Source organism: Stegostoma tigrinum, chromosome 16, assembly GCF_030684315.1.
Source record: "Stegostoma tigrinum isolate sSteTig4 chromosome 16, sSteTig4.hap1, whole genome shotgun sequence".
In the NCBI taxonomy this organism is placed as follows: Eukaryota; Metazoa; Chordata; class Chondrichthyes; order Orectolobiformes; family Stegostomatidae; genus Stegostoma; species Stegostoma tigrinum.
Genome location: NC_081369.1, coordinates 35629706 through 35654757, shown reverse-complemented (window position 1 = coordinate 35654757; position 25052 = coordinate 35629706). Strand labels below are relative to the sequence as shown.

Below are 25052 nucleotides of genomic sequence, written 5' to 3'. Positions count from 1 at the left end.
GCTCATACTCTCTCTCGCTCGCAGTCTCTCACTCATACTCTCACTGTCTCTCTCTCTCTCTCTCTCTCTCTCTCACTCTGCGTGTCTCTCTCACGCATTCCTTACTTATTTGTATGCTTTGTTTGCTACTCATTGATGCTGGGCACTTCGCTTCCAGATAGCTCGTTCTGAAATGATAATGTGTTGCATCCAGGTCCTGTGACCTATTTTACAACTTTGTTCTCATCTCACTTCATTACCCAGCTTAATGGAAGAAGAAAATTGACCCTATTATCTCCTCCACTGGATTTTGAGACAGGTGATCACTCCACCTTTTTCCAGCTCTCTGCTGTGATTTATGTCTGTGATATTACTCTCAATTACCTCCATCTGTCCAGAGTAGCCAGTGCACCTTCTGCAAAGGCTTATTTGTCGCTTCACATGGTCATCTGAGTAGTGCTTTTTCCTAATCCTCCTACTGCTGCTCATGATTTGACTCACTAATGAAACATTTTTCAGTTACCTTTAGGGCGCTGACAACTCATCATGTCTCACAGAAAGTTCTTTTTACTTACACTTCAGTCCTCTGTAACTTAGAAGGTTGTTTTAGTGTTCTATTGAATTGAATGTTAAGTATCAGCATTGATTATTGACTTGGCGTACAATTATTTCCATTGTCATCTTCCACTTTAACTACGTACTGTTCTGCCAGCATAAGTCCTCCACTTTGTGACTCTGACCTATTTTCTAGATCCCTTCTGTGTTCTACCATGAATATGTTTAAATTTTCTATTCTAGAAATGAAATCTCTTTTGCTATCTCCATCTAATCCAAAAATAAAAATCTGCCTACTTCTTCAGTCATTCTCCCGGATTTTGTTCAGAACTACTTGATTTTTTTCCACATTTGCAAAACCTAATATGTTCAGGACTCTGTATAAATATATGCATTCTTGTGTATCAAGTATTAACATTGCCAAATATTTAACAATGGTCATATTCTTTTCCTACTTGATAATTACAATTCAGAAAAACACATTGATTTTGGAAGCAACGCCAATGCTGATTTGTCTTTGGTTATTCTTAATTCCCGCATCTGAGCTTTGAACATTCAGAATCACAAAATTGTTATGATGCTGAAGGAGGCCATTCGGCACCTGATGTGTTCACTAGTTCGCCAGTGAGCATTATGAGTTAGACTGGGATTTGCCTGTCTTTTCCTCATACACTTACAAGTAGCTTCTATTCAAATAATCATCTAATGCTCTCTTGAATGCCTCAATTAACTCTGCCTCCACCACACCTAGGCGGCGAATTCCCTTATGGATGTGAACCATTTGTTGTGTGAAAAAATACTTTTCTCACATCATATTTGTTATGTTTGCAAATCCTTTGAGACCTGTACTCACTCACTCTTAATACTTTTATGAGCAAGAGCAGTTTCTTGTATCTACTCTATCTAAACCTGTCATGATCTTGAAAACTTGTATCAGATTTTCTCTTATCGCCCTACTTTCCAAGGAAAACACTCCTAACCTTATAACTGAATTTTGTCATTCCCGGGACTATATTTTTAAAGCTGATGTGCACTCTTCCCAGTACGTTCATGTCCTTCCTACAGTGTGGCACTCAGAACTGTAAACAATACTTCAACTGAGGTCTAACAGGCGTCTTGTATGAGCTTAGTAGAACCTCCTTGCTCTTGCAATCTGATCCCCTATTAATAAAGCCAGTTGTATTGTATGCTTTATTAACTATCTTCTGCACCCATTCTGCCACCTTCAGCAATCTATATATCCAGGTACTGCACCTGCTTAGATATTGTAGTTTTCATTTTCTATTGACTGCCCATGTTCTTCCGACTAAACTTCCATGTTCTGCCTTACCAGTCTCTGCATCGACTTCATTTGCTACCTATCTACCTACCTGATCAACTTGTTTATGTCCTTTTGGAGTTTTGCGCTGTCCTCACAGTTTATGGCACTTCCAAGTTTAGTATCATCTTCAGGTTTGGAATTGTCCCAGTGTGCCAGAATATAGATCATTACTATATTAGGAAAAGTAAGGGTCCCTGGGAAACTCTGCTACAAAGTTTTTACCTGAAAGATATCAATTGACCACTACACTCTATTTCCTATTACTCAGCCAAATTTGTATCCATATTGTTCCTTTTCCTTTTATTCCGTGAACTCTAGCCTGTTTTAGACATTTGTTATGTTATGACATATTGAATGCCTTTTGAAAGTCCATGTACATCATGTCAATAGCATTACCTTTATCAACTCATTCTGTTACCTCTTCAAAAAACTCTAGCCAATTAATCAAATATCCTTTAGAAATCCATGCTGGCTGTTCCTAATCAATCCATCTTCTCCCATGTGGCTATTAATTGTATCCTGAATAATTGCTTCTAAAAGCTTCCTTACCACTGAATTTAATGTGACTAATCTCTAACTGCTAGGCTTATCCTTCCAACCTGTTTTGAATAAGTATGTAATTTCTGCAGTCCTTCAGTGATCGTCAGTTTAGGAAAGACTGGACGAGTATTGCCGGTATCCCTGCAATTTTTACTGACTTCATTCAAGATCCTAAGATACATCTCATCTTGTGCTGGTGCCTTATGAACATAAAGTATCGATCGCGTATCCAACATGGTTTTCCTCATCAGTTTTGAACTCTTCTACTGACAGAGCTTCTTATTCTGGCACCACGGACTGGATGACATCTCCTTTCTTGGTGAAGAGTGATGCAAAATATTCTTTAACCCTCAACAATGCCCCTTGCCTCCACCTGTGAAACCCCATCTTTGATCTGTAATTGACCCAACTGTTTGTATTTTACCACCCTTTTACTGTTTATCTGCCCATAGAAAATTTTGGGGTTTCCCATGTTGTTGGTGCTACTCTTTTCTCCTGATCCTTCCTCACTTCTCTAATATTCTTACTTATTCACAGGAGGAAATGAAGAATTTCAGAGCTCGAGTCGAAGAGGTGGTGAGGGAGAATGAACAGCTTCATCAACAACATGAAAGAAATGGTGCTGTTAGCAGCAAAGCGTGGTATGAAATACTAAGTAAAAATGTCAGAAGCTTTGAATTATAGTCAATATAGCCTGTTAGTCATTTACTAGTGCCTTGAAGATTAGCGGAAACGTTAAGTGCTGAAATTTCAAGAACTTCATTGTGTTGACTTTGCACCCCAATCAGCATTTAGACCTGCTGTACTTTGAAGTGCCGACCATCAAAGCCTGTTGGTTTAACTCTTCTGTGCGTACATTAGTAAAATTGTAGCAAGAATCCTGTATAATAGTTGGGATACTATAACGGACATATCCTTAAATTGAAATTAAATCTTCCAGATGACAAGCACAGCCGAAAAATGCAGAAGTGAGCTCAGGCAGTAGGATCTAATTACTAGAATCCTTGAGTGATCACGTTGGTTGGTCTCAGAACGGCACTGGATTTTGTGCGCTTTTATTGAAGTCTTCTATTCTACCAGAATGTTTAATAGGGTTAGCTAAAGAAAGACACTGCAACGTAGAAGAAAAGAAGCCACAGTTTCAGCGGGACAGACCTAAGAATCCTCCTCAATAGGTTTTTGCAAACTCCTATTTTTATTATTATTCATTCATGGGATGTGTGCTTTGCTGGCTAGACCAGCATCTATTGCCCATCTCAAATTTTCCTAGAGATGGTGGTGGTGAGCTGCCTTTTTGGAGCCTGGGCCCAACCACGGTATTGTTAAGAAGTTCAGGATTTTGACCAAGTGACAATATAAGAAGGACAATATAGTTTCAAGTCATAATAATGAGTGATTTGTAGGAGTACTTGCAGGTGGTGATGATCTCTCCTATTTTTCTCCTCCTTGATGATAGCGATTGTGGATTTTGGAAATGCTGTCAAAGGATCCTTGTAAATTCCTGCAAAATATCTTGTAGAAGCTGCACACTGTTGCCGCTGTACATTGATGATGAAACAAATAAATATTGAAGGTAACATTAAGTTAACGTGTTTGCCTTGGATGGTATCAAGCCTCTTGAGTTTTATTGGAGCTGCATCCTCCAGGCAAATAGAGGGTCTTTAATTACACTCCTGACTTGTACCTTGTAGATGATAGACAGGCAAAGGGGAGATTGGAAGTGAGTTACTCACTGAGAATTCCTAGCCTGTGACCTGCTCTTGCAGCCAAAGTATTTAAATGGGTGACTCGTTTCATTTTCAGGCCAATGTGTACCCACAGAAAATTGATTATGGTGGATTATTTGATTCTATTGCCATTGATTGTTAGATTCTTTTGTCTTGGAGATAATCATTGCCTGGTGCTTATGTGGCATGAATTTAACATCCCACTTTTCATCTCAAGGCTGGATGTTGGCCAGATGCTGCATATGGAAGTAGACTGCTTCATTATTTGAAAAATTGAGAAAGGTGTTGAACATCGTTCAAACAATTGGGATCGTCTCCAAACCGTCACTCTTGAAGTGGTAGAACATGCCTGGAACTAAGACACAACCCTGAAGGATCAAAGAGTGATGTACTGGAGCTGAGTGATTGACCTTCAAACAGTCACAACTATCTTCTATTGTACCACGTTTGACTGCAACCCCAGCAGAGAATTTTCTCCCTGGTTTCCCTTGACGCTAATTTGCTAGGGTTCATTGATGCCATAATTAATCAAATACTGCTTTGATGTCAAAGTTAGTCAATCTCAACTCACTGCTGAAGTTCAGTTTTTTTTTGTTGATCATGTTTAGTACAAAACTGTAGTAAGGTCAGCAGGTAAGTGACCTTGCTGGAACCCAAACTCAAGGTTATTCCTTTGCAATACCGGCTTGATAGCACTGTTGATGACCCCTTCCATCATTTTGCTGACAAAGAATAGACTGCTAAGGATATATGTGGTCAGATTGGATTTATCCTGCTTTTTGTGCAAGAGACATATTTGTGCAGTTTTTCAAATTGTATGCCAGAGACGTAATTGTTCTGAACAGTTTGGTTAGAGTGCAGTTGGTCCTAGAGCAAAAATCATCAGTACTATGCTCAGAAAGAGCCTGTATCCTTTACAGTATACAGAGCGTTCAATCATTCCTCAGTATCACGAGAACTGAATTGAATTGCTTGCAAACTAATACCTGTGACAAGAGTGACACTCACTTGGATCATCCACTCGACATTTCTGAATGAAGATGGATGCAAATAGTATCAGAGATAATGGGAACTGCAGATGCTGGAGATTCCAAGATAATAAAATGTGAGGCTGGATGAACACAGCAGGCCAAGCAGCATCTCAGGAGCACAAAAGCTGACGTTTCGGGCCTAGACCCTTCATCAGAGAGGGGGATGGGGGGAGGGAACTGGAATAAATAGGGAGAGAGGGGGAGGCGGACCGAAGATGGAGAGTAAAGAAGATAGGTGGAGAAGGTGTGGGTGGGGAGGTAGGGAGGGGATAGGTCAGTCCAGGGAAGACGGACAGGTCAAGGAGGTGGGATGAGGTTAGTAGGTAGCTGGGGGTGCGGCTTGGGGTGGGAGGAAGGGATGGGTGAGAGGAAGAACCGGTTAGGGAGGCAGAGACAGGTTGGACTGGTTTTGGGATGCAGTGGGTGGGGGGGAAGAGCTGGGCTGGTTGTGTGGTGCAGTGGGGGGAGGGGATGAACTGGGCTGGTTTAGGGATGCAGTGGGGGAAGGGGAGATTTTGAAACTGGTGAAGTCCACATTGATACCATATGGCTGCAGGGTTCCCAGGCGGAATATGAGTTGCTGTTCCTGCAATGGATGCAAATATTCTAGTTTTGCCTTTGCACTCTCCTCTCCTGTCATCGAAGGTGGGGATATTCGTGGAACTGCCTCCTGCAGTGAGTCACTTAGAGTTCACTGCCAGTCATGACTGACTGTGTGTGGCAGGACTGCAGAGCTTAGATCTGATCCATTGGTTGTGAGATTGCCTAGTCCTGTCAATTACATGCTTATGTTTTTTGGCATGCATGTGATCCTGTGTTGTTGCTTCACCAAGTTGACACCATATTTTAATTGTGCCATCTGTAGTCTTCGTTGAACCAGAGGTCATCCCCCAGTTTTATGATTATGTTGTAGTGAGGGGTATGCCAGGCCATGAGATTCTAGCTGAATACTAATTCCACTCTACCTGTGACCCACAGGACTTCCGGGATACCCAGTTTTGAGTTGTTAAATCTGTTTAAATACTGTCCCATTTAGTACAAGGACAACAATATGATCAAGGATATCCTCAGTGTTAAGACGGCACTTCATCTTCACAATGAATGTGTGGTATTCGTTCCTACTAATGCCATCATGGCCAGACATGACTGCAACAGGTCGATTGGTGAGGAAGAGCTTAAGTGAATGCTTCCCACTTCTAGGTTTCCTCAACATCTGCAGATCCAGACTCAAAGCTATGTCTTTTAGGCCTCAGTCAGCCTTGTTTGTAGTGGTGCCATTGAACTACTCTTATGAATGAACATTGAAGTCTGTAGCCAGAGAACATTCTGTGGCACCTTCAGTACTTCCTCCAAGTTGTGTATTTAACATGGGGGAGTACTGATTCATCAGCGAAATGGAGGTAACCAACAGGAGGTTTACTTCTGCATTTTTAATCTGATGCCATGAGATTTCATGTGGTCCCGAGTTAATGTTGAGGACTGCCGTGGTGACTCCCAACTGTATACCATTATGCCAATATCTCTTTGTCAGACCAGTCGTTTATGTGAGTTTGGAGCCCGGGTAAATCACAGTAGGGCGGAATCCCCTCCCCTCAGACAAATCACATTGTGCAGTCTCCTCTCCTCTCCCCTTCATTGTGGCTCTACATGAAGCTCATTTGCATTAATACTGCTGCCTTCAAATTAATCTGGAAATTAGCAAAAGATCACATGGTTCCACTTCCACCTATTGAAAGATCATCCTCACCCTGGTTTCCAGTTCCTCCCAGGTGCCTATGGTGCCAGCACAGGGGCCTACTTGATTTGCCAAACCTAGGCATGGTGCTGTTGATATGTATGTCCTCCACTGTGGTGGTGCCTGGGATATCATTTAATGTATGATAATGACTGTGTCAGGCTAATTGCTTAACTTGTTGTAGGATAGTTCTTATATTGACACAAGCCTGTAAATGTTGGTAAAGGGAAATTTGCTAAGTTGATGGGGTTGTGTTTACAATGTTGTTTTGAGTGTTTAGTTTGATGCTGGCTGGTCCTTTCAGTTTGTTCATACAATTTGATACAACCGTGTAGCTGGCTAAGCCATTTCAGAGGGTGGCTAAGCATCAACCATACAGCTATGGGGTTGGAGTCACATGTAGGCTAGACCAAGAAAGCCAGATTTCCTTCTGTCCAGGACAGTAGTGCACCAGGTTGGTTATTTTTTAACAATGGTCATAAATTCACATGTTACCATCTTCCATGGTAGTGTTTGAATCAATGTCCCCAGAATTTCTAGGGGCTCTGGATTACTAGTCCAGTGATATATATCACTGCATCTCCATAGAAGAAACTTCTTAAAAACACGTCTCCTCCCATATGACAGGGACAGTGGTGACTCTGAATGGTAAGTTTCCCAATCCTGACCTTGCAGCCTGTTGTTGTGAGACATTCAGTAGGTTGTGTGGGATTATACTTTGATTCTGTCTTTTCTCCCTTGAGCCCTGTCTACCTTCTGAAACTAATATCATAGAATTACCGTTTCTCACCCATAATTTATTGTCTTTTTTATTCTTTCATTGAGTTTGGGTGTTGCTGACTAGCATTTATTGTCCAACCCTAATCACTCAGAGGGAGGGCAGTTTAGCTACATTGCTATGGTTCTGGAGTCACATGTAGGTCAGACCATGTAAGGATGACAGATTTCCTTCCCTAAAGGACATTAGTGAACAAGATGGGTTCTAAGAATGACTTTCCATTGAATTCAGTTTCACTGTCCACAATGGTGGGATTTGAACCCATGGCCCCAAAACTTTAGTTTTGGGTTCTGGATTATAAATCCAGTGATGTTTGGCTACACCACCTTCCCTTTGTATTTGTAAACCATTTATTTACACAAAATTATCATCAATTCACAAAAAATGGCAGTCCAATTGGTTGTTTTGAAATTTTAAAATGTAATGTAACTGTGATGTTGCTGATTGTTTCAGGCTCATAGGGTTGGATACAGAATGGATAATGAGAGGGATTTCAATTTTGTTTTTCCAGGAATCAATTGCAGGATCAGGCAAAGTTGGTTTTGGAGGAAAACCAAGTCTTGATGGAGCAGCTAGAGATACAGCAAGCTAAAGCAAAAAGCAGTCACAGCAGACACATACAAGAAGGTGAGCCTATACACAGTACAATTGGATCTTTGAATGAATTCTTACTATTTTAACATCTAGTCCCAGCCCACTTGAATTTCTTGAAGACTTTTCTTGCTATCATGTGTCTTCACCTCCCCTCCTTGTAGTGTATATCTGTAAATCAGTAGACTTCAGGTTATCTTTTACTTATTTCTGCCAGTATTATTTTATTTCACTGTTGCTTTTTCATAAAGTTCCCTTCATATTTTGTTTGTTTTTTTGCCTTGAACATTTATTTAGTTTATAATGTTTTAAATTTACGTCAAGAATTCCTGCAGGCTTGCAACTCAGTTACATAGTTGCTTTTGCTACAGACTGTCATACCACAAGCTTGAATGTTCTAAAATTTTAGAAATGTGATACATCTGCATTGTGACATTTGTCATCATTATCTCATGGTACCATTTTACTTCAGCTTCAGACTAGGTGCACCATCTTCTGAAGCTTTTCAAACTATTGACCACTCCTTTTGGATTTGCATCAAGGACAGACTACCAAATGTCTCAATCTATATTTTTGTTCTTATATTAGTGTCAAAATTGACTAAACAATTGATGCTGCTGGAATCGGAGAAACAAAGCCAAGAAAAGGAATTACATGATACTCAACAAGAGTTGAACAAACTTTTCTCAAAGTATGACAAACTTAAAGCAACTCTTGATGACAGAGTGAGAATTGATGAGCATACTGCAATGGTGAACGATCTCAAAGGGTACTTTTTTTTCATTTGCTCAAATGCCTAAAATTAACATTTAGAAATAAGAAATCCTTCAGGTTTATATGCGGAAGTATTTGTGAAGAAGAGATGAAATGTACTGCAAACATTTTAGATCAGCATTTGTCATAATTACGTAAAATACAAGGAATTAATCCCAGTGTAGTGGTGATAAAATAACTCCAAGAATGCATTTAGATTACTCAAGTATAATTTCAAACATGGTCTGCTGAAATTCCTGAATAAAACTAGGAAATGTTGGAAACGTAAGCATATGGTGTATATACTAGTAAACTTAGAAATTAGGTTAACAGTTCATGTCCTTTTGCCACATCCATATCCTATATCGACAAATGTATTTTGCTTTTGAAAGTCATAATATGTCATAAATTTCACAAGTTACGTTTATGTACAAAATAGTTTTACCAATACAGAATTAAAATAGCTCTCTTTACTTTAAATCCAGTGAACTCAAGGCCACTATCTTTTCTCCACATTGACCAAATTCATGGATTCATTGATTTCGTATGATGTGCTTCCCATCCAAAATAATATGCAAGTGACCTTTTTACATCTTTGAAAGAAACAGCCCTCCAAGCCTACTCTGTCGTTTAGTACGATCAGGCTCATTCATCTGACTCAGTGCTCTGTTCCCACTTTCTTCCCAAACCCTTTAATCCCTCTAGCCCTAAGAATTATTTCTAACTTCTTGAAAACATTCAGTATTTTGGCCTCAATGCCTTTCTGTGGCGGAGAATTCCACCACTCCCTGAGTGAAGATAGTCCTCCTTATCTCAGTCATAAATGGTCTTCCTTGTATCTTTAAGTTGTGATCCCCGGTTCTGGGCTCCATGGTCATTGGGAACATCCTTCCTGTCTTTATCCTACCTAGTCCTGATAGAATTTTATAGGTTTTTATCAGATCGCTGCTCATTCTTCTAAACTCCAGTTAATGTAGTCGTAACAGATCCAGTCTCTCTTCATATGTCAGTCCTGTCAACCCAGGAGACAGTATGATTAATCCTTACTGCCCTCCCTTTAAAGCCAAAACATCTTTCCTCAGATAAGGAGACTAAAACTACATACACTATTCCAGACATATACAATTGAAGCAAGACACCCTTGTTCCCGTGCTTGAATCCTTTCGCTACGTGTACCACTTGCCGTCTTCACTGCCTGCTGGACAAAGAGTCATAGCGTCCTGCAGCACGGAGACAGGCCCTTTGGCCCAAACTGGCCTGTGCTGACCAAAATGTCTAATCATGTAAGCCCATTTCCCTGCACATGGCCCATATCCTTCTAAACCTTTCCTACTTTTTTTTCCTTTATTCATTCATGGGATGAGGGCGTCGCTGGTTAGGCCAGCATTTATTGCCCATCCCTAATTGCCCAGAGGGCAGTTATGAGTCAACCACATTGCTGTGGGTCTGGAGTTACATGTAGGCCAGAGATGTAAGGATGGCAGTTTCCTTCCCTGAAGGACTTTAGTGAGTCAGATGGGTTTTTCCAACAATTGGCAATGGATTCACGGTCAACAATAGAGTCTTAATTCCAGATGTTTATTCACTTCAAATTTCACCATCTGCTGTGGAGAATTCGAACCCAGATCCCGAGAACATCACCTGGGTCTCTGGATTAACAGTCCAGTGATATTACCACGAGGCCATTGCCTACCCTATCCATGTATTTGTCCAAATGTCTTGAGTGTTGTCAATGTACCTGCCACAGCTAGTTCTGCTGACCGCTCATTCCATACGCATGCCACCCTCCGTGTAAAAAAAAGTTGCCCCTCAGGTTCCCATGTTTTCTTTCCACTATTATCTTAAATTGATGCCCCCCAGTCCTCGATTCCCCAACCCTGGAGAAAAGACTAAGTGCATTTACCCTATCCATGCCTGTCCTGGTCTTATACACTTCAATAAGATACCCCCTCAGTCTCCTAAGCTGTAAAGAAAAAAGTCCCAGCTTGTCTGATCTCTCCCTGTAACTCAGTCTCTTGAATCCGGTAACATCCTTGTAAATTTCTTCTGCACTCTTTCCAGTTTAATAACATCCTTCCTATAGTAAGGTGACCAGAACTGAACACAATACTCCAAGTGTGGCCTCACTAATATCACATACAACTGCATCATAACTTCCCAATTTCTATACTCAACGCCCTAACTGATGAAGGCCAGTGTGCCAAATGCCTTCTTCACTACCCTGTCTACCTGTGACTCCACTTTCAGAGAACAGTGCACCTGAATTCCAAGGTCCCTCTGCTCCTTAAGGCCTTAGCATTCACAATGAAACTTCTACTTGGATTTGACTTTCCAAAATGCAACACCTCACGCTTATCTATATTAAACTCCATTTGCCATTTTTCAGCCCACTTTCCCAGCTGAACAAGATCGTGCTGCAAAATCTGAAAACCTTCCTCACTGTCCACGATACTACCTATTTTAGTGTCATCCACGAACTTACTAATCATGCCTTGTACAGTGTCATCCGAATCATCGATATAGATAACAAACAGCTATGGGCCCAACACCGACCCCTGAGGCACACCACTAGTCACAGGCCTCCAGTCAGACAAGCATCTTTCTAGTATTACACTCTGCTACTACCCTCAAGCCAATTGTGTATCCAATTTGCCAGCTCTCCCTGGATTCTATGTGATCCAACCTTCCAGAGCAGCCTACCATGTGGAACCTTATCAAAGGCCTTACTGAAATCCATGTAGACTCCGTCAACTGTCCTGCCCTCATCAGTCTGCCTGGTTTCTACATCAAAAGGTTCTTGGATATAGGGCAGCACGGTGGCTCAGTGGTTAGCACTGCAGCCTCACAGCGCCATGACCCGGGTTCGATTCCAGCCTCTGGCGACTGTCTGTGCAGAGTTTGCACATTCTCCCCGCGTCTGCATGGGTTTCCTCCGGGTGCTCTAATTTCCTCCCAAGGTCCAAAGATGTGCAGGCTAGGTGGGTTGGCCGTGCCAAATTGCCCATAGCATTCAGTGGTGTGTGGGTTTGGGGGAAGGGTCTGGGGGTGGGATGCTGCAAGGGGTGGTGTGGACTTGTTGGGCTGCCCGGCCTGTTTCCACACTATAGGGAATCTAATCTAATCTAGTCAGGACCAGGAGATTTATTCACCTTCATACATTCTAGTAATTCCAACACCACCTGTACTATGATATAGACTGTCCCCAAGATATCGCCACTAACTTTCCAAGTTCCCAAGTCTTCATGTCTTCCTCCATGGTAAACACAGAGGAGAGGTATTCATTGAGGACCTTCCATTCATGTCCACTTTGGTCCTTGACAGGTCCTGTTCTCTCTCTAGTTGTTCTTTTTCCTTTAACATTCATCTCTTTGGAATCATCCTAATCTTCTCTGCCAAAGCTATCTCATGCCCCCCTTTTCACCCTCCTGATTTCCTTTTTCAGGAACCTTCTGGATCCCCTCCATACCTCCAGGGACTCCCTAGATCCCAGATGCCTGCTCCTGCGCCATGTCTCCTTTTTTCTAGTCAAGGCCTCAATATTTCTTGTCACCCAGGGTTCGCTACTACTGCCAACCTTGCCCTTCACCTTCACAGGAACATAAAGATCTTGAACTCTAGCTATCATACTTTTAAAGGCCTTCTACTTTGACTCCAAACAAACTACTTCAATCAACCCTTCCTGAGTGGGACCCTCTATGTACTGTTTAAGGAAACTTTCCTGAACACAGTTAACAAATTCCACCCCATTTAAGCAATTAACACTATGGCAGTCTCAGCCTATGTTAGTAAAATTATAACCCCCACTATGACAACCCTATCGCTCCTACAAACCTCCCCATTCTCCCTTCGTATTTGTTCTTCTAACTCCCATTGACTATTTGGGGGCCTATTGGACGAAACTAATTCTGTCACCACCCCTTTCTTATTTCTTAGTTCCACCCACAAAGCCTCATTGAATGATCCCTCAGTTATTTCATCTCTCATTACTGTTGTGATACTCCCCTTAAGCAAAAATACAACTCCCCCTTCCCTCTTTCCTTTACCCCTGTCCCACCTAAAGCACCTGTACCCTGCCACATTAAGTTGCCAGTCCTGTCCCTCCCTTAGCCATGTTTCTCAAATGCCCCACGTACCTATTCACAGCCTGAGCTCATTGGTCTTACCTGTCAGCCCTCTTGCATTGAAATACATGCAATTTAATCCAACAGGCACTCCGCATTCCCTCTCCTGTTCCATTCTGACTTGTCTCTTCAACATGCTGTTTCTGATTACTGTTTCTTCCTTCTAACCTTGCAATCGCCTCCATGCTGTTTAGGATCACATCCCTTTGCCACACGTTCATCTGCCATATCCTCCTAATCTCAACCTCACTCGCACATGTCACTGGAAGTAATCGGAGATTACTACATTCAAGGTCCTGGTTTTTAACTTTTTTGCTAGCTCTCTTTAATCACTCTGCAGGACCTCATTCCTATTTCTATCTCATTTGTGTCAACATGCACAATGACTTCTGTCTGCTCACCTGCTGCCTTGAGATCATTCTGCAGCCAATCCAAAGACTTCCTGGACCCTGGGACCTGGGAAGTAATACACCATCCTGGATTGCTGTTGGCAACCACAGAATATTCTGTCTATTCCCCTAACTGTCGAATCTCCTATCATAAAGGCCCTATTTACTTTTACTCTTACCCGCTGTATGCCAGAGGCATTTGTAGTATTGCCACCCTGGCTATTGGTGCTTTCCTCTGATTGGTCAGTCACGCCCCCCCCCCAACAGTATTGAAAATAGTATACTTGTTTTCGAGGGGAATTGCCACAGGGGGCTTCCTGCACAATGTACCTACTCCTTTTGCCTTTCCTGGTGGTCACTCACCTACACTCTGCCTGTATCTCACTAAAACTCTTATCTATGATGCGCTCAGCATCTTGGATGATCCTGAGTGCATCCAGCACCAGCTCCAACTCCAGCTCCTTAACATGGTCTCTCAGGAGCTGCAGCTGCATGCATTTCACACAGGTGTAGTTATCAGGGACAATAGAGGTCTCCCTCATCTCCCACACCCTGCTATAGGAGCATGTCACTGCCCTAACTGCCATCTTGACTGCTCTAAGATTAAGAGGAATGTTAATAGGACTTTACCTGAGTTTACCTGTACTTTTAGCTGAGCTGCTAATCACCGAAGCCAATCGTGCCAATGCCTTACTTCTCACTCTGCTACCAACAAATTATCATGCCTGTCTGAAATAGTAGGAGCTGCCAACACTGGAGAATCTGAGATAACAAGGTGTAGAGCTGGATGAACACAGCAGGCCAAGCAGCATCAGAGGAGCAGGAAAACTGACGTTTTGGGTAGGACCCTTCTTCAGAAGTGGGGGAGGAGAAGGGATTCCGAAATAAATAGAGAGGGGGGGGGAGGCGGATGGAAGATGGATAGAAGAGCAGATAGGTGGAGAGGAGACGGACAGGTCAAGGAGGCGGGGATGGAGCCAGTAAAGGTGAGTGTAGGTGGTGAGTTAGGGTGGGAGTCGGTCAAGGAGGTGGAGATGAGGCTGGTAGGTAGGAAGTGGGGGTGGGAACAGCGGATACAGTATACCACATTTGCAGATGTGCTGGTTAACATCTGTTTGATGTGGAAGATTTTCTCAGGGCCTGGGATGCGGTTGAGAGGGGAGGTGTAGGGGCAGGTGTAGCACTCCCTGCGGTTGCAGGGAAAAGTGCCACATGTGGTGGGGCTGGTGGGGAGTGTGGAGCAGACAAGAGAGTCACACAGAGAGTGGACCCTCTGGAAGGCAGATCAGGATGGGGAGGAAAAAATGTCTTTGGTATTGGGGTCAGATTGCAGATTGCAGATGACGGAAGTACCAGAGGGTGATGCATTGGATCTGGACGTGTTTCTTACTGCTTTTTTTGGATAGAGGAGCAGAGAGGGTGGGAAATACTGCATTGATTTGATGATTGGGACTGGGGTAGTCCTTGATACCAGGCCCACAATGATCTGCTCTTCACTAGAGGTGACTACTTCCAGGCTGTAAAAAATGCACCATAGTGGTCCCTCACCCTCACTGTTGCCCTCTGCTGCACATGCTTGATTTCAGTCAGTGGTGTTCAAGGGCTCCCAGGTCACACTGTACCTCCCCCTTTCCCCATCTTATTGCTGTTCTGTTGATAATCTTCCTCATTGTTTTTGCTTCTGAAGTGGTTCACCTTGCATTTATCCACATCATACTTCATCTGCCATGTATTTACCCATTCACTTAAATTGTCAAAATCACTCTGAAAGATCTCTGCATCCTCCTCACAGTTAACCGTCTCACTTAGCTTTGTGTTGTCTGCAAGACTTTGAAAAAAACTGAGCACAATACATTAAGTTTGGTCCAAGAAGAATCTATTTTGATCCAGCCATTTAACTGCCACAAGCTACATTTTCTATAACTAATGCTTTGTTGTATGACCTGAAGCAGCTCATCCATCATGTTCCCTTATTCCAGAGGACTACCAGTGAGGTAATTGTTTTTTCCTTTTCTTTGATAGGAAACTACAGCTGGAACAAGAGAAACACCATGTAGAAGTGGAGGAATTGATGGGAAGAATTGCATCTTTGCAAGCTGAAAAGAAGAGCTTACTCCTTGAAAAGACAGAATTAATAGCTGACAATAAGACTTTAGAAGCAGAGCTACAGGTAGCACAGAAGTCAAACAGGTAGAGTGAATGAATAGATAATCAATAAATTTGCATTGAACTAAATATTAAGATTTATAAATCTGAATTCTGGAGTACATGTGATATATATTTTGAAACAAAATTTTATCATTGACTTTTTATATGCGTAATATATCTGATTTTGCTTTATTACTTTTTTGGTTTTCTGTTGAATTAGAGGTGCTGATTCCCGGTGTGGCATAGTTTGTTTGTGCACAATTGTATTGTGCCTTGCTCAAGTTGCTATTCTTTACGTAATATTGTTGGCCATGATGGTTGTACATGATTCTGTCCTCACATGACAGCTATTTCGTTTTTTGTACAACTCTGTGCTTTGCTAAGCCATGTGACAGAACATTGCAAGTCACATGTACCAGATGGGCTAAAATGTTAGATTCCTTCTCTTGAGTGTACTGCTGAACCATTTCGGCCTTTGTATAAAATTCAATGAGGGAGTTTGAAGTCATGGCCTCTAGGTTGCTAGCTTAGTACTATAGCCAGCTAAACTGCAACAAGCAGGAGGGTCTCTCAAGCTACTTTGCATGGGGACAAGTGGTACATGCTAATAACAAGGTAGCACGGATTAGATAAAATGGTAAAGGTACAGTCACGAGGAAGAGGTCTGAAGAATTTTTTGCAGTAGTGAGGGCAATACCATGGTGTATTGGAGTTTCGGTGAGCAAAATGCAGTCGCAGAAAGAACAGCTGTTAATAATGAATTCAAGAATCTCGAGTTTATGGAGCTGAGAATTCACACACAGACATGGCTGGATGAAATTGTTAGACTCGAGTGAAGATGTTGGAAAGATAGTAAGAACAAGTAACTTGGAAGTCAGTTCATTACAGCATGGTGATCTCATAGTGCATTGTTAAAGTGTGGGAATGATAACATTATGAGACATTGTGTGCATGAGGATATTTGCTATAGCATTCTGAGCAACTTGCAGCTTGCGGAGAACAGTTGGGTGCTTAGCCAGGAACCATTGAGAAGATTTGAACCTCTACATGACAAGCACATTCACCAATGGGGAATTTTAGCAAAGTGACAGGTGGTAGGCTAAAATATTAAAAATAGATCCCTGATCCCAAGTTGCCAATTCTGGTTAAGAGCTTTTTGTGCTCGCTTTTATCTGTTTCTGACTTTAATTATTGTAAATTCTATGATGAGGATCACTTTCCTCAAATGCTCTCCCACAGAAACACAATGCAAGTAATTTCCCTGAACTAGTTCTGACACTGCTTCCTTACACATTGGATGGAAACACACTGATTGAGGAAATTCCCTTGTATGCACTTAAGGAGTTCCTACACCCTTCCTTTTACATTGTCAATATCCCAGTCAATGTTCGGATTAGTGAAGTCTGTCATTATTAATACTCTGTATTTCTTGTATAATGAAATTCGCCTGCACATTTGATCCTCTGTATTCTCCCCACTACATGATGGCTAATAGTAAGCACTATCAAAATAGCCACTTTCTTGTTCTTGAATTCTCTTTTCTGTCTTTCACTGCTCAAATATTAAACTTCTGTAGTGCTGAGGTAGCATGCTAGTTTCTTAGATCAATACTGAAACTCATGCTTTCTTTATTCCTTCCCTATCTTTGCTAAATACCAGTAACCAAGAATATGAAGTTCCCAATCACCCCTCCTTTAAGCCATGCCTCTGTTTTGAAGCTAAACCATAGTCCTTGCTTATGTCTGCATCATACCAACTTTGTTGCTCATGCTGCAGGTATTTGCGTGCATGTGCTCCAAATCCATCTTAGCCTGCTTTTTTTTTGCTTCCTGTCTGGGTTTTCTTATTTCTGAACTGTTCTTTATTCTAGTTATTTTACTCTCTCTTTATTTCCTGATGCATCCGGTTACTCCTCATGGATATTTCTGCCTGACACCTCGTAGTTATAGTCCTGAAAGCCTCAGTAGTGAAGTTTAGGACTGGAGTCAATCTACTTTTAACTTCAGTGACTTTCATGGATTTTATTTGCAGAGATACTTACCCCACCACGAGAGTTTCAGCCTTTTCTATTTATATGTTTATTGAAGCAATCTTAAACAAATAAGAGCCCTGACTGTGACTTCACTGATGGGTGTTTGGAGTCACAGCCAAGCGTTGGGAGTCTGAAATTTCATAGAACATATGTTCCAGGAGCATATCAGAAATAGAGGGTAACCCAAGGGCTAAGAGGAGTAACAACATTTAAGAATAAGTAAAATCAGAGAAAAAGTGTTGGAGAAATGTGAAGGACTAAAATTCAGTATATCCATAAGACCTGAAGATCAACAACCTAGGTTTCGAAAAGCAAGACTGCCGAATTAGGAGATGTACTGGCTATGATGTTCACAGATTCCTGAGATTTGGGAATAGTCCTGTCGGATTGGAGTTGTCAAATGGAACACCTCTTTTCAAGAAAGGAGGGAGTGCTAAAGTAGGTCATTTTGCCTAACTTCAGTCCTTGGAAATTAGCATGGATAGAGGATTGGTTAATGGGCAGGGAGCGGAGAACAGGCATAAATGGGATATTTTCAGGGTGGTAGTTATAAGAAGTGGAATGCTGATAATTCAGCTGTAGACAAAATGTATTAATGGCTTAGATGAAGAGATAGGAAATAAAGTATGTCAGTTGGGTGATGATATAATTCTCAGCAGTTGGTAAAGTTATGAGAGAAAATATCAAGCAAAGCTGCAAAGAGATACAGACAGATTAAGTGAGTGGTCAACAAGGTAGCAGATGGCCTGGTACATACCAAGTTTAAGCATTGTGAATAAGAGACTTTTTTATTTGTTCACTAGTAACTTGTTTGGAAAGGTGCACTTAATTTTGGCAAACTTACCTTTTAATAAAGGTAATAAAATAATTTGCATGACATGCTAATGTAGTAAAAAGATATTCCCAACACATGCCGTTGAGAAGCTTAATTTGCTGCAGTTTCATCCTGTCATTGGGAAGCTCCTTACTGGCCTCCTGTTAACTTAAGTATCTACGGCTGCCTTGGGTCCCCTTTCCCAGGAACTTCACAAGATTTTGTTTTTGGTCTGTCTATGAGCAAAGGTCAGGAATGTAGAGATGTTGCTGATTTGCATTGTGCAGCCAACACTGCAACAAAAGAGGCTGGATGAACACAGCAGGCCCAGCAGCATCTCAGGAGCACAAAAGCTGACGTTTCGGGCCTAGACCCTTCATCAGAGGATCAGCTCTGATGAAGGGTCTAGGCCCGAAACGTCAGCTTTTGTGCTCCTGAGATGCTGCTGGGCCTGCTGTGTTCATCCAGCCTCACATTTTATTATCTTGGAATTCTCCAGCATCTGCAGTTCCCATTATCACTGCAACAAAAGAGGCTGTCTGTGATGAGCCTCATGCAGTTCTCTCCCTTTCCCTTTGAATTCTTGCCTGTGCTTGGACAATGGGAGCAAGAATAGTCCTGTGAGTGGCTATAAGGAAATATGTTCACCAGATGGAATCACTGCATTAGGTGCTGATTAACAGAAAGATGCATCAGACATAGCAAAAGGATTGTGATGACTAGCAATGGTGGACAGATAATTAGAATGCAAAGAAATGTCTAGAAATTGAACAATAGATGCCCTTGTAAGTGAAGTGGATCTGAGGCGCCATGTAGTGGAGTACACTTGACAGAGTTGAAAGGACGGTGACAAGCACTAGAGAACAGAATAGAAGAGCCTTTCTTGTCACATATACTCAATGAGTATAGTGAAAAGTTTATATGTCGCCAATTACACTGCAAACTTCGATACAAAAGTACCTAGACACAGCTTCTTAAGTTAAAAGATCTTAGACAAAAGAGAAATAAAATGTCCAGCAGTCCAGAAATAAAAGTTCAGTAACAGCAGACCATCATGGCACTTGGCTTCTGGTCCACACCGCCTCCAGACAACATAGACGAGACACCATGTTGTGAGGCCATAAGGTCTCCATGCCATGCCGAGAGGCTGCTGGGAATTGTCACTCACCAGAGTGCAGGGAGTTGTCATTAGCAGAGTGCCAGGAATCATTGCTCACTGGAGGCTGGGCATTGTTGCTGGAGGCCGGGAGTCATCAGAGAGAAGAAGAAGACAAAAAGGAACTTAGAGGAAGAGGAAAAGAAGAAGAATGAGCGGAGCAGACGACCTCTGCTGGAGTGTCCTGCTCCGCCGCCATCTGGTTTCAAATGTCAGTGAATTTTCAAATTTATGCACCTTTCTTGATCCAGTTAGGTAATTAAAGTAATTCTTGTGGTAGATGTTCGCAACTACGTTTTTTAGCTGACTGCAGCAGGTTCTCCTTTCTGTTGCTGGGGCAGATGATTGCCTTTTTTTCAGTTCCTCTTTGCACCCAGCAATTATTTTGAGGCCTGTATTATTAAATCAAAGCACAATGTTAACTAACCAGAGTTTAGGTTTTAAATCTGAGATATCAGTGTGAATTCCTAACTTCACTAAATGTCATCTTTGAATTGCCGCTTTAAAAATCAAGTTGTGATTTTGTCATGTCGGGTGCACCACATCCATTGTCACATATTGGAATTAATACTGAAGTTGTGTCAAAGCCAGTACACTAAAATTTCTTGATTTCATGCCCACTATTATCTCCACTGAGAAACTGACTGTAAGCTAGAATCAGACTTAAGATATTGGCAGCAGTTCAGAATTAGAAACAAGAACAATTAAATGCATTTATACACTATCTTTAATTCAATAAAGGTTTCTGTAGAGCATTGCAAAGGAGTAGGGAAGAACAGATGCCAAGACAAAGAAGGAATAATTATGATTGATGGCAAAAAATCTTTGTTTTGATCGGTAGGTTTTAAAAAGGAAGGATGATCTTCTAATTAATGGAGTTAGATATTAAGTGCCTAAGGGAGGAAGTTCAAGACAGTGATTTTTAACACAGTTGAAAGTACTGCTGCCATTTATGGTATGAAGGGACAAATTAAGTACAAGAACCTCGAGTTCGAGGAACGGCGAGTTCAGGGAGCTTTTGGAGCTGAAGGAGGTTACAGAGACTGAAGGACAAGGTTGTGATGGGATTTAAATATTGGAAATAAATTTTAAATTTGAAGGATTGGGGAACTTGGAATGGGGTAAGATAAAGAGATCAGTATGTTGTAACTTCTTGAAATCTGTATTGAGTGGACGATGTAAGATTAGCCAGTAGAACATTTGAATTGTTGAGTGTGGTGCTAACAACTTCATCGAGAAGTGCTTTGCTAAAATATGGGTTCAGATGAAAATGGAGTTATCTGATATTACAGAGGTGAACTGACATGGTTTTTTTGTGATGGAGGTGATTTGGAGTCAATACTTGTACCTTAAATGGAAGACAGCTTTGGATGATCTGAAGTCATAATTAGTTGCATGTTCTTTTTAATCATATTTACATTTATTGCCGGAAATAATCAAGCAAAGAGATGCAGACTTAAGTTGCTTGAAAACCAGCCATTATTAATGTGGACAGACAAGTTAGGACAGGAAAAAGTTTTGTCATATTTCAACTTCCCAGCTCCAATTAAAAATAAACTGTTGATTATGTACAATAGTTCAAATGTGGTCATGTGCAGTTCTTCCTGTGGGTAGATAAAAGGGTGAAAGAATTGTGTGCAAGAGATACAATAATTGAATTTTCAATGAGTGATCCCACAAAAATGATCTGGTTCACAGGCTAGCACAGAAGAAGATAGGTCTTCTGAAACAGCAAGCTGAAGAGGCCATGGAGAAAGAAATAGCAGCTCACCAATATCTGGCAAACTTGATTGGTCTTGCTGAAAAGACCGCCCATGAACGTGATCAACTTGTACATGTAGTGAGTAATATTAAAGATTCCTTCTCTAGAGATGATACTCCTGTCAAATGTTTTTCATGATATCAGCTGGGAGAGAGTCAACAGGTTGTTAGGATATTGGGATAAAACAACCTGACCCATTCCTAGTACTTCTTTCAAATCAAGACTTCTTCACTACCTTAAAAATTAACTGCATTTCAGTTGGTGGCCTGGCGAAAGATCTGAAGCTGGAGACTGCCTACATAACAACCCCTTTGTAGGCCAGAGAGAGCAGGATTAATTTGATTTCTCCAGGCTCCAATGTTGGCTTCAATCCTATAGCTTTCCTTCTCTCCCCCTTATCCCTATTGCCAGCTCAACTGATTACTGATTAACTCCTCCTCTCAGGAGAGCAAATTTTACATTTTCATATCTCTTCATGGGTGTGTTTCCTCCTTTCTCTGTAATTCATGTGCCCTATCTAACCACTAATAACTTCTTACTCTTCTGACTTTGATTTGCTGCATTTTTCTTGTTCCTTACATTCTGCTATTTTAATGCATTCTTTAAGACGTCTAGCCCTAGACTGCAGATTTACTCTTATAAAACGATTTCATTTTGCAATTTCACTTTTTGTTATTTTTACTTTTTCTTTCAGTGATCAATGTTAATATTTTGGTGCACTGTTGTCTTTAATATCAGTTTACAAGAACTATGTTTTCTAATGGCACTTTTAATATAATTCATTTGCAGTTTGGAAGAAATTCAAATCAGATATTCAAGAAAACATCATTCTTATTAAAACAGTGCATTTAGATTTAAATGTGTTCATATATTAAAACTTAGCTTCACTATATTTTTGTGACTTTTCGCCCTTTCCCTTCTAAGGAGTTGGAGCTGATTTATTTAACAGGCATATCCTTAACATAATTATTATTAATGTTTAAGCTTTAACTGTGGATATTGACATGTTTTGTAACTGAAACCACTAGCCTTTGGTCAAAACACCACCAAACACCACCTTCGTTTCTCTCAGACAGAAAAAAGGTTTGCTGGGCAATGAGCAAAAATTTGTATACTTTCTTGTCCTTACTTAACTTGTTCCTCTACCCAATTTGCAAACTTTCAAACCCAAGATTTTCAGACCTAAGTGACTCAAACAGCTGGCACAAATGGTTGGACTTTCTTACAAAAAAGTCTCCTTGACTTTGCCTTTTTTTGTCCTCTTCATATCATTTTCATTCAAAGCTTTTAGTGTTCAACATTAATTGTCTCCTATGTTATTTCTGCTACAGACCAAAAGCCTGACAAATGAGAAACATGGAGTTTTAAACAAGATTGTCGCAGGCAATGTGCGTTTGGGCAAGTTGGAGGAACAAGTAAAGGTAAGACTTGGATTTAGTTTCAATCCAACTATATAAGCTAATTTAAGGTTACACAGATTTGTTTGATAACAGGAGTAAGTAGTGTCCCATTTGGATAACACATTAATTGCGTTCTGTTGTATGTGTTGTAAGGTATGTGACATATATGCCTTTTAATATCGTTTATATTTGAGATTGGATTTTTGAATTTAAACTCGTGGCATATGGGTTTTCTGTGTTTCTGAGGGGGTTTAATGATTAACTTGTACTTTCGTAGTCTGGTGTAAAGAGGCTAAGAATGATAACTTTGAAGGCTAATGAAAATTTGTTTAAATTGGGAGAATTTACAAGTGAACAACATAAACAGTACGGTGATTTAAGCTTTCAGATAGAAATTTCTGGAATTGTTTCTTTTAGGCTTGAGGAAAACACCCATAGCTTGATTAAAAAATGCTTTTGGATTTCAGTTAGGCAGTTTATCAGCTGAAGCTGGATGCGTAAAGCAGTTGCTCCTGAGAAAGGGTGAGGATAGTTTAGAAATGTTGACAATAGTTTACCTTAATGTAAGGAGCTTAATGAAAGTTCCAGCCCAGAAGTGCATGTTAAAACCCTGAATGAGTTATTTGAAGCTGGCAAAGTCTTGGTTTAGTTTTATAACAAATCAAGAAGAGGCTATCAGATTCTCCAGATCTGTGAATTAAAGCACAGTGAAGTTAAAATGCTATATGAAATGGAGAAGAATTCTGTCTGACGTTTTGACTATTGTAATAAGATGCTATTGGAATTAATGGGGTTGTATTTTTACTGTGTGTTTCAAAGTCTTTAAAAGTGTGCTAATGTTTGGCTTATTCTATTTCATTGTCATTTACTTTGTGTGATAAACTGTTTGTTAAAACAAAATCTGCAACATTGCATGCTTATGTTTGGTGAGAGACATCTTCATTAAAGCTAAAAATAAAACAAAATGCTGTCGATCAAACCAGATTTCAGTCTGAGATCTGACTTGTCCAGTAAAAACCTCAGCTGGGATCAGAACAGTATTGTTATTGAGACAATGCACCCTTTTCCATCTGCAGCAGTCCAACTGCCCTTATGCTTAGCAAAATTCCTCTATAAATTGTCAGTTATTTTTGTTTTTAATATTAGATGGAAAATGTGACCATGCTGTAAATTTAAGTCATTATTTTTAAAATATTTTAATTAGAGTTTTAGAAGTTAAAATGAACTTTCAGTAGTTGTATGTCAATACTGATAAGTATTTGCAAATTTTATCAAATCTTTGGCTTGGATTTTGTAAGCTAGAAGTGTTCAGAGTCATTACTCTTCTGAAATTGGCAATAATTTCTGGAGTAAACATGCATAGCTAAATGTGAAAATTCAGATGTTTCTGCCAGTGATTCTGTCATCCACCATCCACTTCTTAAAGTTGAGCAGGCAATTAAATAGAAGTCACTGAAGTGATAAAAACTTGACCTTTTACACTGTTGGTCTCTTGAAAAAAATCTCAAAAGGGTACACCTTGCTTATTGATGTGCAACTGGTTTTTAAATGATTCTTTAAATGGAGTTCATTATGATAGATGACGAACCTCTCTGTTCCTGAAAAACTATTTTTTTTACAATAGAATGTCAAATTTGTCATAATGACCTCTTTTAAAAAAGCTCATTCTTTGATATTTCAGCTTCTACCTTAATTCCATGTCTATAAGTCCCAAATAGTTATTTCATTTTCTGTACATTTCTAACTGTAAAAATGCCAGAGCATTTAGCTGCTTGGCTTTCTGTTGTTGAGAATATTTCCATGTGATTGGTTGATGACTATGGTTAATGACTTCACTGTTGCTGGCGCCTTGGGACCCCTTTGACTTAAACCAGGTTCAAAGTAATATCAGAGAGAGGAAATCCATGCCACAAATTTTGCTAAATCTTTGAGGGCAGCTTTCTTTGAAGCCAGTGATGAGCTTTGTTGCTTTGCCAGTGACAACAAAATCTGGCCTTTTGTTTTTTAAAAATATAAGTTTTCTTCAAGGTAGCAGTACTCAGGAATAATGCAAGTTAACAAAATATAACATGTTGAGGAGGTCACAAAGCTAACATAGTAATGTATCATCTTGTGTTTATTCAGTGAATACTGTGCTGTAATGTTCTGTGTCACAGTTTTCCTTAACGTCATTCTGGGCACTTCACTGTCCTCGTTATGACATGTACAGCCAATACACGT

The 25052-nt window shown here is 40.6% G+C and overlaps 1 protein-coding gene across 2 annotated transcripts in view; it reads left to right on the top strand.

Moving 5' to 3' along the window:
• Positions 1–25052, top strand: part of cep89 (centrosomal protein 89) — a 115396-nt gene that overhangs the window by 60732 nt on the left and 29612 nt on the right. For both annotated transcript variants that reach the window (XM_048546660.2, XM_048546659.2), the window contains exons 13-18: positions 2933–3036; positions 8178–8293; positions 8846–9026; positions 15543–15710; positions 21369–21510; positions 22764–22853. In XM_048546660.2, the coding sequence (XP_048402617.1) occupies positions 2933–3036; positions 8178–8293; positions 8846–9026; positions 15543–15710; positions 21369–21510; positions 22764–22853 (801 nt within the window). The remainder of the gene's footprint in view (positions 1–2932; positions 3037–8177; positions 8294–8845; positions 9027–15542; positions 15711–21368; positions 21511–22763; positions 22854–25052) is intronic.